At 39.9% G+C, this 14,735-nt stretch overlaps 2 protein-coding genes across 2 annotated transcripts; one reads left to right on the forward strand and one right to left on the reverse strand.

Annotated features, from left to right (window-relative positions):
- Positions 1 to 4,783: 4,783 nt before the first annotated feature.
- msmp1 (microseminoprotein, prostate associated 1) lies at positions 4,784 to 5,968 on the forward strand. The gene is made up of 3 exons (XM_053629528.1): positions 4,784 to 5,127; positions 5,475 to 5,583; positions 5,705 to 5,968. Exons 1-3 carry the CDS (start codon positions 5,037 to 5,039, stop codon positions 5,871 to 5,873), a joined length of 369 nt encoding a protein of 122 aa, XP_053485503.1. The 5' UTR covers positions 4,784 to 5,036; the 3' UTR covers positions 5,874 to 5,968.
- rgp1 (GP1 homolog, RAB6A GEF complex partner 1) lies at positions 5,968 to 14,728 on the reverse strand. Its single transcript, XM_053629527.1, has 9 exons — positions 14,426 to 14,728; positions 13,983 to 14,098; positions 12,254 to 12,387; positions 10,232 to 10,315; positions 9,918 to 10,067; positions 8,973 to 9,119; positions 8,756 to 8,883; positions 7,915 to 8,092; positions 5,968 to 7,153 (listed from the first exon to the last, which is right to left on the reverse strand). The coding sequence occupies exons 2-9, from the start codon at positions 14,096 to 14,098 to the stop codon at positions 6,930 to 6,932; spliced, it is 1,161 nt and encodes a 386-aa protein (XP_053485502.1). The 5' UTR covers positions 14,426 to 14,728; the 3' UTR covers positions 5,968 to 6,929.
- Positions 14,729 to 14,735: the final 7 nt, after the last annotated feature.

A 14,735-nucleotide genomic window follows, 5' to 3' on the forward strand; every position in this document is an offset into this window, starting at 1 on the left:
GGAATCCATTGCTTTTGTCTACAGAGCCCAAGTCGCTTCCGGGTTGGTCGCTAGACGGAAAGTAGAGTAGGACATATTTATTTAGCGTTTCCAGTAATAGTATAGTATAGTAACCACTTTATCCTGGTCAGGATCCGCTATGTAATGTAATGTAATGTAATTCTGTATATGTATATGCCATAGAGTTAGACAAAAAAATAAATAAATAAATTTGCTATAAGAAGTCCCTTTTACACATTTTTATTTTTCTATAGAAGTAGTTGGATTATAATGTGCATTTAATATTCAGCCCATAACTATAACTATTTCTAAATTTAATTTAAACTCATTGTTTTTAACTAGTAATCACTCTATGAGCACGGTGGCTTAGTGGTTAGCATGTTTGTCTCACACTTCCGGGGTTGGGGTTTTCGAATCCTGCCTCCACCCTGTGTGTGCAGAGTTTGCAAGGTCTCCCTGTGTTTTCGGGGTTTCCTCCGGGTACTCCGGTTTCCTTCCCTAGTCCAAAGACATGCATTGTAGGCTGATTGGCATCTCTAAATTGTCCCTAGTGTGTGATTGTACCCTGTCCAGGGTGTCCCCTTCCTTGTGCCCCAAGTCCCCTGGGATAGGCTCCAGAATCTCCACGACTCTGTGTAGGATATGCGGTGCAGAAAATAGATGGATGTATTAGAAAAAATGTTTAGACTGATTTGTTTTTTCTGATAGTTGTATGATTTTAACACTTTTATAAATAATGTTAGAGTAACCTCAAGGTTTTTCATTTTACTTCAAAAGATATTAGCTTATTTATGTATTAATTAAATCATTTATTTATTTGTTTGTTTGTTTGTTTGTTTGTTTAGAGGTAGATACTTGTGACTGTGTAGTATTTCTTTCATTAATTTCACTGGTCCTTTGAGGGTAAAATTGGACACCATTGTTTTAGCCCATGAATGAATATTTTTTTTCTCCATCATTCATTTATTTATCTTCAGGAACCACTTTATCCTGATCTGGGTAATGGTATATGTAACTATTATGTTTATTGAAATTTTTTCAATCCTTAGTTAATCATGTTTGTGCTGAGAAGAGTTAGGCTGATAAATCGTTGTAAAATGCTCCTGGTTGATAGATCTAAGTGTGCCGTAACAAAACTAACTGATCGCTATCTGATACATGAACTCTTTTTGAGCATCCTGATGGTCTTTTTTTAAACTACTGATCTAATGAATTGAAGAGATGAATTCATATTGTGTAACCAGATTGAAATGTGTAAATGTTTAACAAATGTTCTCTGGCATTGGTGTGGAAAGCTTCAGCTGTGTTTACAAAGGCGATACAAACACTGGTGTAAATACACTTTAATGAACATCATCATCAACATTATCATCATCATCATCATCATTATCATCATCATGTGCTTTCTAGCCTTCCATAGAAGGGTAAAAAGAAGGACCAAGCCAGAAAACCAGCAAAGAAACGCAGTGTTCTTTCATTTAATTAACATTTATAACCAGCCTGGTTTCAGCCTTACTGGTGGCCAAAATGCAACTGTGGAACTTCTCTTCTCTGTGGCTTGGCCAGCAGTTACGTACATAATATGGTGAATGAGTCAGTCTTCATACCAGCACAACACCTCAGTCCATTACATGCTTCACTCAGTGTTAAAGAGCTGTTTAAGCCCCATTGCTCTCCCACTGTGTGCATCACACACTCACAGCAGGGGCTATGTCCTTTCTCCCTTACGCAAGCCCACATTCCTGTGCTTTTATGCTGAGGTGAAGTGGGTAGTCGAGCTTTACAGCCACTGGACGAGACACAAAAACTACAGGGTCAAGCCAAGGTGTGTGTAAACATCAGTGTTCAGTGGTTAGATATTAGCAGGTAGTTTCTAGAGCTTGAACTTACTTGTTTCAACAGGTTGAAATGTTAGCTATATGCATATATTGCATATATTAAAGAATTTAATCCATTTATACTTAAACTTTATGTCTGAGACAGTTTTATCCAAAGTAATTCATGTGAGGAAGACTATAGATAAGTCCAAAGTTTGCATAACCTTCAAGGACCTTGATAGTAATAATAACTAGCCAAGTTGTGATGTTTGACTAGAACATTTCCATGTTACTGAATGTGGCATTTCATTGTTCTACAAGCTTCATATCTGACTGCTTCATTATGCCCACATGCCATTCCAGCAAATTTTTTGCCAGTCCCCATCCCAGTCCCAGTGCACACCTCTGAATTGAAGAACTTGCCAAGGCACTGTCTGTGATTATTTGCACTGGAGAGTTTTTTTGTTCGTCTGGGCTGAGATATCTGTGAGACAAGTGGAGATATGTACCTATTCACAATGATGTGGTGTGAAGTGAGAGCACCAAGCATAGAGCCTTGAGGTACATTGTATATAACTGATACAATGTGAATGCATTTGTCTTCCACAACAGTATAGAATGTTCCTGAGTCAAAGTATATAATTACCAGAAGGCAACATGTGCTCCATGTACAATATTAGAAACACCTAAATGTTCTGTTGAGGTCAAAACTGTAGAAAGTGGACAGAATAATCTGTTGGTTCCAAGAACTGAGGACTTGCCAGAAGCTTCTGCAGATTAAAGTCAAAAGGGCAGTTGCGATGCTGTTGCTGCTCTTTAAGCCATCATTAACATTTAAGCTTATCACAGCACAGCTATATCAAAGTCAAAGTCATTTACTGTCATGTGTACAAGTACAGTGTACAAGTAAAATGAAAAACGTTCTTCAATGCTACTCCACAGATTTTAGTAAAGACAGGAATACAATAGATACGTCACTGCTACATATGTACACAAAGTGTACACGTGTGCACAAAATGTACAAGAGTTATAAAAATAATAATTGCTAGACAATGAGTGACAATACAATAAGACAATAAAGTGACAGTTGTGCAAGGTGACTGTGGTCGTTCGTGTAGTGCTCTGTCTTTCTGAGGCAGCGTGTAGTGTACATGTCCTCAACTGCTGGTAGCTGTGTGCCGATGAGTTTCTGAGCTGTTTTTACAACCCTTTTAGGGCTTTCCTTTCCAGTATGGAGCAGCTGCCATATCAGGATGCAATACACCCTGTATGCTACTTGCACACAACATTGAAATGTTTATTTTACATTACAGTTAACTCTGCAATTAGCTCTGCAAATATCTTTGTCCATGGTTATTGGGGGGTTTGTAAAATATTTTTGGACTATATTGTACTGCGAATATTTCTCAGTGTAATAATCAGTTTGATCTGTCAAGGCTGTATTTTCAGACCAAAACAAACAAACCTGGTTGTGATTTACTCATTGTTCATTGAAGCTCTTCTTTAGTCTTAGTGGTCTGAAGATTTATTATATTTCTAGGAAACAACATTTTAGTGTGCAGGCAAGAAGGTACTGCGTGCTTTTGAGCTCCTCAGAGATGCCGATAGGCAGTGGTGAGTCACTCTGTCCGGACTGCGGCACGTGTCTCAGCCATTGAGCAGCAACACCACAGGCATGACACAACACAGCTTTCAACACCTCTCAAACTACTGTGGAGTAACAGGCATGAATGCTCCAAACAGAGAGTAGTGAGGCCCCAGGGCCTTTTAAAAAAGTTGATTTCTCTTATTGCTATTCTGTAAAGGGGATGAGAGATGAGCTAATGTGAGGGTGAGTATGTAATGTTTGGTTCTGGCTCAAAGAGCGTTACCTTCCTTGCATCCTAGGCAAACCTTCTCATCACACACAGACAGATACTTAATCTTGTGGAAGACACAAAATCTTACATTCAACTTGTAGGTTAACATGCAAAAAATCTCTTAGAAGTTCATATAGACATACAATATATCCATCCGTCCATCCATTTTCTGTACCGCTTATCTAACACAGGGTCCTGGGGAATCTGGAGCCTATCTCAGGGAACTCAGAGCACAAAGCGGGGGACATTCGGGGGACACTCACACACATACATTCCCACAGTACGCACAATTTAGAGATGTCAATCAGCCTACAACGAGTGTGTTTGGACTGAGGGTGGAACCCGGAGTACCCAGAGGAAACTTCCTAAGCCTGAGGAGAACATGCAAGCTCCGAACACACAGGGTGGAGGTGGGAATCAAGCCCCGAATCCTGGAGGAGCAAGGCAAAAATGCTAACCACTAAGCCACTGTGCCCAGCACATACAACACATAATACCTCAAATACAGCAATACCATAAACATTACAAATTAGACACTGCCATTTCTTCAAACATATGTATGCAGACATGCACGTAGACACACACCTGCAGCTGAGGTGCAATAAAAGTCAAATTTTTCCTTTATGGGTTTCCTTCTCCCAAACAACCACTGATACTTCAGCTGGACCAGGCCCATGTAAGCTTACAAAACAGAGACACGTCCATGACATAATCAATATGAGCTAAGTCTGGGGAAGCAGATGAGGGTCAGTGCATCCTCTGGCCATGAAGTTCGGCCTGTCTGTTTGTGTGTTTGAGGACTACCTAGTAACCACTGGGTGAATTTAGCCCTCAGAGAACAGTAGCATCTGTCCACTGATGTTGTTGATGTAGACTTGACCACCCTCAGGAGCACCATATAGACATACTGAATCACCATGCTTTGTCCAGCCAGGTGACAAGTATATTAGGTGTTAACACATCAGTAATGTTGATGTAATGGTATAAGATGTGCATAAGCAGGGTAGTCAAAGACCATCACTTTTTTATTCTCCCTCCTTCTCTCTTGCCTTCTTTCTCACCTCTCCTCTTGCGCTCACCTCACCCTCCTTCTCATGCTCTTAGTCATTTTGTATGTCAGTATTTTGTTTTTCAAGGTCATGCCTAGTGGAGCGGAGAATGGCAAATCGCTGGAGAAATAGGCCGAATGGTGCCAAGCCACAGCCTTTTTCCCTCTCCACGCTGCCCCCCTCCCCCCCAACATCCCAATGGTTCCCCCTCCCACTTCTGCAGTACCTCGAGCTCACATAAGTGTGGGGGGTATAAATGGAGGTACGAAAACAGAGAGTGATTCAGACACCAAGTGACAGAAAGAGAAGAGATGGCAGGACAGTGGATGATGATCCTGATTGGCGTTTCTTTGTGGATGACTTGCTCAGCAGCTCCAACCGAATGCCACTTCAACTCTCAAGGTGAGATCAATCTTTTTATAAGTCAGATGCAGATGTATCTGGGAACAAAGTAATTTCATTACCTAATAGACTGCAGTGTGCAGAGGCAAGTGGTATAATATTCACTCCTGATTACACAAACGAGCTGTCTTCTTCGACAAAGTCGGCAACCTAGAGAAATCAGGTGGTGTAAGTGCCATACAATGTGACATTCAGATACCTGTACACACTGCAGCCTTCACAGAATCAGCTGATTAATTGATGCATTAATTATATCACCTTCCACAAAGACAAAGGTTAAAGCCCTTTGCTATCTGCTTAATGCATCTTTTTGTAAACTAAAAGCCTGGTTCTCTCTGTCCCTACAGCTCTGTGCGAGTATGAGGGAAAGTACTACTCGTTGGGTCAGAGCTGGATGGAGCATGGGTGCATTCAGTGCACCTGTCTTCACCCTTTTGGGGTGGGCTGCTGTGAAACGTCAGTGATCCATTTCCTTCTTAAAGAAATTAACACCAAGTCTAGTATAGTGACAGCAATTTATTTTCATCGAAATAACATCTGATCCTCTTTTGAGTTCAGCACTCTCTTTCATCCTCAGTGTGCAGCAGCCAGTGGACTTCCCCCCTTGGTGCCAGGTGCGAGTTGAATCTGTAACCTGCAAGGTGAGCTTGGTGCTGACCTCTGACCCACGTCTGCCCTGCATTCCGGGAGAAGGGAACAGCGTGGACCCCGGTCATGGAGAAATGAACGTGAAACTAGCAGGTTAACAAGACAAGCAGTTGATCCATCTGCCAAACCTGCACCATGCCTGTCTGCCTGAGCTGTCATTGTGCTTCACCTGTAGGATCTGTAATAATGATACAATAACTAATTTGCTTTTTATAACCATGAAAGTTAAACAAAGTGGTTGGTCATGTGCTGCTCTTGTCCGGGGGTCATGTCTGTCCCCTGCTTTAATAAAACATACTGGGTTTATATCTTGCCTGGCTATGGAGTGATGAAAGAACCTTCTGGAGAACAAATCTGGTAATAACTGCAAAAGACTGTTAGTCTAGGTACAGGTCATTCATCTGTAGTATTCACTAATCCTCAGTCAGCACTTATAGCCTGGAAATTCTTCTTGAAGTACATGTGCTGTTTTGGAGTGGTACTTCCTCATCCTTCACACTGATTACATTGATTTAATCACACTTATCTACTCAAATAGCATGGTCATGATACATTCATTTTACCCAATGCACTATTGTAAATATCCAGCTTTGCACCTTCAACAATATATGTATTACAGTTTTATTTTCACGTGTACCATTTCATATTTACCTAAATAAAATATATTAAAAGTAACCCCTTGTCTGTTAATGGTGGTGGGGAAAATAACAAAATACTTTTCTCTATGATTTCACTCTTTTTATTTGCAGAGAGTTCAAAACACTGTTAATAACTGTAATAGAGAATGTGTCCGCTTGTTACGTGTAGAGAAATACACACTGAACGGAAAAGCACTTTTATATATATATGTAAAAAAAACAAAAAAAAAACCCAAAGCAACTCTTAATGTAAAAATCATATACATTAGCTTGCCAGGCTAGAATACAATAAATATGGAAAAGGTCCCATGTTAATGTGTGAAATGTTAAAATCAGGTCCACACACACACACACACACACACAAGATAAAACAAATAAAAGACCAGATACATGATGCTGCTGGTTTTTGATCTGGAAATCCAGATAAAGGAAAACCAGAACATGCATGCATATGCACACGTGTACACACACACACACACACACACACACACACACACACACACACACACACACAATTCAGATATTGATACTATTCGTCCCTGTGAACTGTGAAACATATGAAGCCAGTGCCGGATTGGTGGGAAGTACTTTGACTGGCAGGTCCCAGCTGAAGGTGTCCACGTCCACCTGCTCTGCCCCAGTCCATACGGTCACTTCTGATTGGTTCTGAAGAACAGTAGGCAGCTCCACTGGCTCTCTTGCTGTGACGAATTCAAAGTGTAGACGCCATCTTAGGGTTACTAAAGAGAGGGAAATGTACAGACTTGTCAAAAAAAACAGCGATTTAACACTAGTAAAGACTGAACTGGCTCATTTATTATGCTTAAAATATTTGCTAATATAGAAATAGATAATCTGCATGTATTCATCACAATATTATAGGAGAAATCTCATCCTGGATGCTTATTCATATTCAAAAAGTATCAAATATAAACCAGGGGGAATCGTCTAAAATTTGTTAAGGTCGAGATACATAAGATCTCTTACTTATAAAGGACCAGATAAGCAACTAACATGACTGGAAGAGATTCTCAACGGGTGAGACATGTGTTTTGAAACTGAAGTGGCGAATAAACACATATTTTTCTCTGACCAATGATCTTTAAACATTTGTCTGTTTGTTTTTTAAATGTGACGAGCCATTTCGTCACTAAGCAGACCAAAGAGTCTCAAGCCTCAGCAGAGGATCTTTTACAGAAGCCGTGATGGTTTATGCTTAACTAGAGGCTAGTTTTCTTTTTCATACATGGATGAGCTCTGGTACAGTATTTTTTGAGTGCTTGGTTGAATCCTCTGAAATAATTTGCTGGTCCTGCCAGCTGATGACCCCTAATATAGACAAAATTAACAGTATAGTTTTCAGACTAACCAACTTCAGTTGTGTACTTGTTTTAAACCAGGTTACAAAAACCACACGGCGCTCCATTTTGCAATGTGTTCGATTTAGCAGATTACATAAAATGATTGATGACTAGTAAACTGAACGAGAAGGTGATCTAACCAATGTCAGTGCTGAAACCGGGCGTAACGTTCAGAGGAACAGGCAGGGAGAAGTGGCTGGAAGCTGTGTGGAGGCAGGACTCCAGATGCCGGCCATGACTCGTGACACTGACCGCCTGAGCTGGTCGCCTCTGATATTGCTCATGGACCTCCTCCTCACTCTGCAGACTCACTGAGTACTGAGATCACACGCAACATACTTGAGCACATTCATATACACGAGCATTAGAATATACACACTCCTCCCCCATCATTATAATTATATTACATTACATTATATTAAGGCTCAGTGTACAGGTTTGTATGAATGGTTTGATTCTGCCTGAACTGTTTTTAGGCAAAGAGGAAAATGTATCATTTGTTTTACTAAACAAGAGTGCAAGAAAAAAGACATTTTATTTATAAGCTATTTGAGCTGGATTAGTGTTACCAGAGGAGGTTTGGTAATGATATTTGTATAAGATTTAACTGGCTGAATTGGGCAAGATCAGGTATTTGTGTGATTGGCCTATGTAGCTTGAATTGACACGTCATCATGTGACACTCATTAAAATAATCATGAGTCTATTACTATTATAAAGGTTTAATTATAGCTCAATGAATTATCATAACTCAATGAAATAAAATAATTTGTGCCAGAATGATTGTGTTCAAGACCTGTAAAAATTAAGGACATTTTTTATTTGTACTGCATCTGACCTGAATAGAACTTTAGATAGTGATTATTTGTTCAATTTTTTTTATTGAACCTCTTTGATTAGTTATAATTACTGATACTTTACATGTGAACAGTGCCTAGAAGCAAAAGGGAAGAAGAATAAAGGTTTCCATGTGATCTGTACCTGTAGACATGGGATATCTCCTTCTGAAAAGGTAAATGTGCCAATGATATCCTCTCCTAGTCTGTACACAGTCTTAAAGATACAGAATTTGGCCACCTTCCCTCGCATGTTAGTGATATTAAACAGATCTGTAGAGGAGTGAGAAGAAAGTCAGTGTAAGTGCTTTGTCAAATAAAATGTGCACAATTACAGTGACAGGAAAAGATTCATGACTGACGTGGACAGCGGCGTGAGGTAGTGATCATCAGCATGTCTAGTGCTCGCTCTAGTGGTCTCGTGTCCCTTCTTCCTCCCTCCTCCTCTTCCAGGAAGGGGTTTGTGGGTGACACTTCCTCATCCTGCGGGAAAGGGGGCTCGGGCATGCCTACAACACACAATCCCACAAAACCAATAGTAGATATTACCCACTAAACGGAATACTATCTTGAAGTCTAAATTAAAAACTAATCTTAAACCACATGCAATTTTGGCAAGTGTTTTTAGTACAAACTTTGTTATAGACTTTTTAATTTACAATTTTATCTACATTATCGAATCAGTACAAAAATATTTTAGATTTCCAAATATTAGTTTTCACGCACAAAATTACATGGTACAGAAAAAATGTTTGTATGTCAGTAAAGAAAGCATCATATTAAGTAAGAGACCACTTTTAAGACAAAAAAAACACAATGAAGGCTGCTGGGTTTTGCTGCAAAAATAAGAAGCAAGTGCGAAAGTCAAAGTCTCCAGAAGAACCGTGGCTGGTTCTGCAAGATGCTCAATAAAACTTACAGCTCATTTCCTTATGAAACTGCACTAATTGTACCCGAGAATACTATTTATTTTTTTAAAGTAAAGGGTTGTCATACCAAATATGATTGTTTGCTGCTCTTTATAGTATTTGTTTATGTAGAAACATTTAATTTAATTATTTTTGAAGGCATCTGTTGCACCGTACTGTATTTTAAGTGATTTTGTCTAGGGTGCAACAGAGAAGTGGATTTACTGAATTTATGAAAGCATTGTTTTTTAACAGGTGCCAGAATTTTTTTTTCTCAATTACATTTGGAGTACAGAACCCCATTATCTCAGACTAGAACAGAATATTGACTAACCGCTGAAAGGCATTAATGATGCTCCTGTTGATTTGTGCTACAATCTTTATGAATATGAAACCTACCATGCAGTACGAGCACTCTGAAAGGAACACGCAGCAGCTTGATTGGAGAGTTGACCCTCTGACAGCCAATTGTCAGCTTGTATACGTATTTCACTGCCTGACCACGGAAACTAGGAGGGCCGTCCGTGGGGACGAGCTCACTGTAGGTGTCTGTACCCAGGAGCAAACAGACAAGTGAAGAGATGTGAGAGAAGGAAAGAAATAGAGAAGAAGAAAAAAATTCAGGATAGCATACTTGATTATGTGCTGACTATCACTCAAGGCTTGTCAAAGTATTTGACTACATGTTAAAGCACATTAAATCAGCTGCCTACAGGTTTTGCTCTCTCCGGGGTCTAGCCGCAGGTCACAGAATAGGATCTTGGGCGGAGTGTCCAGCATGCACTGGCCTCGCTCTCCTAGTGAAGCAGAGAAAAAAAAGAAAAAACAACATCATTATGGCTCAATAGCGGAAACAAAGCCGATTGTGTCGCACAGTGCATTCTGATCCCACAATAATGGGCTCAGAAAAAAAAATCAGAGATATTATAGAGCTTCATTATTAAAGTAAATCTAAAACGGCTGGGAGTTCTTCTATGAAACAAAAGGAAGATTGTTTCCACACCAGACAGGGAAACATGCTGGAGTTCAATCGAATCTAATCCTCATCACATGAAGCCATGCAAGAAATAAAGACCTTTAAGCAACGGTTAATTAAACACTACACATGCAGGCAAGTTAACACAGCCGATATTCCCACCTCAATCCTGTGATGGTTATTTATAGGTGGGTGTTATGAACTAGTTTCCATAACTGACTCTCTCTTGAAGTTAATATGACAAAAAAAGCAGCTTCTCATGTGACCAAGCAACTACAAGATCCTCCACCTTAATCACTTTTTCATGGAGGAAAACGTACGGACTGTTGCCAACACTGGAGGCTCCTTCCATAAATATTAAACAAATATAACGTCACAATATCAACAACCATGTGTGTTTCCTTGTGAAATAACAACACACTTTTTAAAGCAATTTATCATTAGGCTTAGATTAAGTGGCACGTGCACCATACAAGTCCCTGTGAATAAGCTGTTACTGTAGAAACAATACCATATTAAATTGGCAGTGGTGGCTTGGCGGTTAAGGCTCTGGGTTACTCAGAAGGTCAGGGGTTCAAGCCCCAGCACTGCCTGGCTCTGAGTTACTGATCGGAAGGTCGGGGGTTCAAGCTGCCACTGTTGGTCCCTTGAGCAAGGCCCTTAACCCTCTCTGCTCCAGGGGCGCTGTATCATGGCTGACCCTGTGCTCTGACCCCAACTTCCTAACAAGCTGGGGTATGCAAAGAAAAGAATTTCACTGTGCTTTAATGTATATGTGACCAATAAAGACTCATTAAAACAAGCACATTCATATAAACTGGGAATTAAATGACATTTGGACCTATTGGGAGAGCTGCAGTTATAGAAAATTATTTTACACCTTCTGACCAATCAGATTTGAGATTTCGGTAGTGTGTACTAATGACAAAGAGTACATATGAGATCCTGATGGTCAGAAATGGTTCCTGCAGTCTGAATTTTTAATTACCGTATACATTTCGACTGCCGTTCTAAACCGCCATTTCACTAAAGCCACTACGCAGCAGAATTTCACGTGCTGATATAGTAATAAAGTGTTTAGTTGAGTAGTAGACTAGAAGGCTACAAACTAACGATATCCTTTGCCAAGTACTCTCAGTTATAATTCTAGTTTACCAAAATATAGATGTAAAACTAAAGAGAAAGGATTAAAATGAACTGCACAGGCATGAGCCTTGGGAAGCTAATACTTAATTATTAAAACCTATACCTTGCAATGTTTGATGGAGGTAGTGAGAAGCCAAAATTTTGTTGATCATTGCAAGACGGTGCAGACTCCAGACACCATCACTGATGTTCCACTACACCACTCATACATGGTACACATAGATCATAGATATGCACAAATTGCATATTTGGACATGCACTGGACTTTAGTGTATATACATGTGTACATACTTACATACCCCCGCCCCCCCATCACCCTCCCCATTGTACAATGCACATCTTAAGTGTTGCTGAAAATGCATTATTTAATCTCATTTCACTGCACCTCTGTACCAGCTACAAATGTGCATGGGACAAATAAAGCTTTGGATCTAAATAAAGCAGTTTATCAGATCAGACATCGTCCTCCCATATACACAGTAGCAGCGGCTGTAGGCCTACACAAACAGCTACCCGTAAGTGTTGTTCTATGTATTACAGTGCATTAGCTTGTCTTAAATTTAGCCCTGAAGAACTGGGAGTAAAAGTGCTTTGAGCTTGGTGTGGGTCTCACCTCTGCTGGGTATGAGCACAGTGTCATTCTCTGCCTGCACATCCTGTTTGGTGCCCTGAGTGGGCAGAGCCACACGGCTCTCACTGGCGTGGGACTGGCAGTGGATCTGAGCACTGGCCCACGCAAGCATCTCACTAAAGATAAAGAAGATAAAGAGGATATTATACTGTATATAGTGCAGTGTACCCACAGAGCAAAATAATCATGACCAATAAAACACCGAATGCTCACACTGGGGTACAAGAAAAAAAAGAAATTATTTTGCTTTTCATATCCAAATCAATAAATTAATATAGCACCTTCAATTTTTTAAAGCATGTGGTAAATAAATAAAAGGGCACGTTCCCAATAGTCTGCTATACAGATTTTCTTATGAATGAAAATCCGCATGCAAAACCTTTCTAAATGACAGTTTTATTACTTCTGATTGGTAGCCAAATGACTTAACCACTGAGCTAAATGCCAAAGCCAAATGAGGTAAATATAAATGTTTTCTTGCTGTGGAGATTCGACTGGAACATTACAGCGACGATCTGATACATGTCGCTGCACTGGAGATGTGGTTTATTTTAAATATTTTGCGGGCCACTGGACAGACACAGAACAGAGCGTTAAGCTTACATCTGGTGTATCTCTGCCGACACATCCAGCAGCGAGCGGTTATACTGGGTATAGAACAAAATATTTTGGTGTGAATTGGACAGGGTGGGAGATTCAATGTAAAATGAAAGATAACATCCTGGCTATTAAACACACTGTTTCAAAATAACACTAAGACAAAATTATACATCACACTTGTGTCCAGAGGAAACAAAAAAGGTCAGGACGTACATGATTTCAAAGAGATTTTTGTGATAGTTGTGGCCAAAAATGCTTGATTTTGCAGCGGCTTTTTTCAAAATATGCGATGCAATTTACAGAGTTTTTGTATGAAATTCTTTTGCATGGTCTTTCGCAGTGATGTTTGCTGGTAAACGAGACCTTTTAGCTGGACTCATGTTCGACGCATGTGACTTGAAGGGGGATTTGGCTGAACGCGCCAAATGTCAAATGTCATGTCTTGGCCCAAATCTGCGGAAAATCTGCGGTAATATTGCGGAGCTTGCATGATTTTGCATTCATTTCTGCGATCGCAAAATCCTGGAGGGACCGATTGAAGAACCTAGGGCATAAACTACTTCACTTTTTGCAACAACTCATTTGTTGGTCACAATAACAAGGAGCTGAAATTTCCCTTTTGTAATTTTAATCAGGATGCTGTGATTCCAAATCTCCATTTTTGAAACAACACTGATATCAGGGCTCTGAATAAAGATCCCTACAAGCTTCTGTTGCCAGATTAGACAAAACATCACGTGTGTGACAGCAACATGCCTTGTGTTTATGTGCATAATCTACACTATATGACCAAACGTCATATATGGTTTTGTTTTTTTGAACATCCCATTCCACATTTAGTTCCCCTTTGCTGTTATAATAACCTCCACTCTTCTGGGAAGGCTTTCCAGTAGGTTTCTGAAGCGTGGCTGTGGGGATTTGATGGCGTTGTGCGCAGGAGCATTGTCATGCTGGAAAAGGTTCGGGCCTCTTAGTTCCAGCGAACAGACACTGTAATGCTACAGCATGCAAAGACATCCTACAGTTATGTGCACCAGTCTGGAGAAGGCTTTCACCCGCTCTATATGACTGTGCAAGACACTTTAATGCATTTGTAAAAAGCCTTTTTTACCTGCTTGCACTAGTGGAGAGATGAGACATTGGATTAGTGAAGGTGATGAGGCACTCCAGCACCTCTCCAGTCAGAAACACAGGCCCCCGAGCCATGGAGGCCACCACCTCAATCATCTAACAGTAATGAGGAGTACAGTTAAATCACCAAAAGATCACAAATACTACACAACTGATATAAACAATGTGAGTTCACATCAACACTACATACACTATGACTTGAGTAAAGCTTACACAGCTTCAACAAAACAGTTCATTTTAGTACATAAAGCCACGTGACCAAAGAGAACTAATTCTCTACAAGCAATTTCTCTCTGTAGTTAAACTGCTGTAGACAGGTAACTGCTAGCAAGCCGGCTATCTAGGCCATCAAAACGATAGCTAATAATACTGCTGATTTTAGTATGTCTAATACATATGTATAACATATACAATCCCTTATACCTTGATAAAAGAAAAAAAAAGATGATGCGTTATGCTCAAATTGACAAAAAAATTACAGAAACCGGCAGAGACGCTTCCGAGTCTCAAAAACAAAACAAACTGAAGTGTCCAAGTATGACGTTTCCCTGAGTTTTCACTATTTCAAACGAACTATTATCTGCAAATAATACTACTAATAATAATTAATAAGCTCTATCCTTACACTGCTACTTGAATACTTTACATAACGTCATGTCTAATCTACTTTTTTGTGTATGAATACATTATCAGACTTTTTAAAAAATATTAGAACGAAAGCACGTAAACTCCG

Source organism: Ictalurus furcatus, chromosome 7 (assembly GCF_023375685.1).
Source record: "Ictalurus furcatus strain D&B chromosome 7, Billie_1.0, whole genome shotgun sequence".
In the NCBI taxonomy this organism is placed as follows: domain Eukaryota; kingdom Metazoa; phylum Chordata; class Actinopteri; order Siluriformes; family Ictaluridae; genus Ictalurus; species Ictalurus furcatus.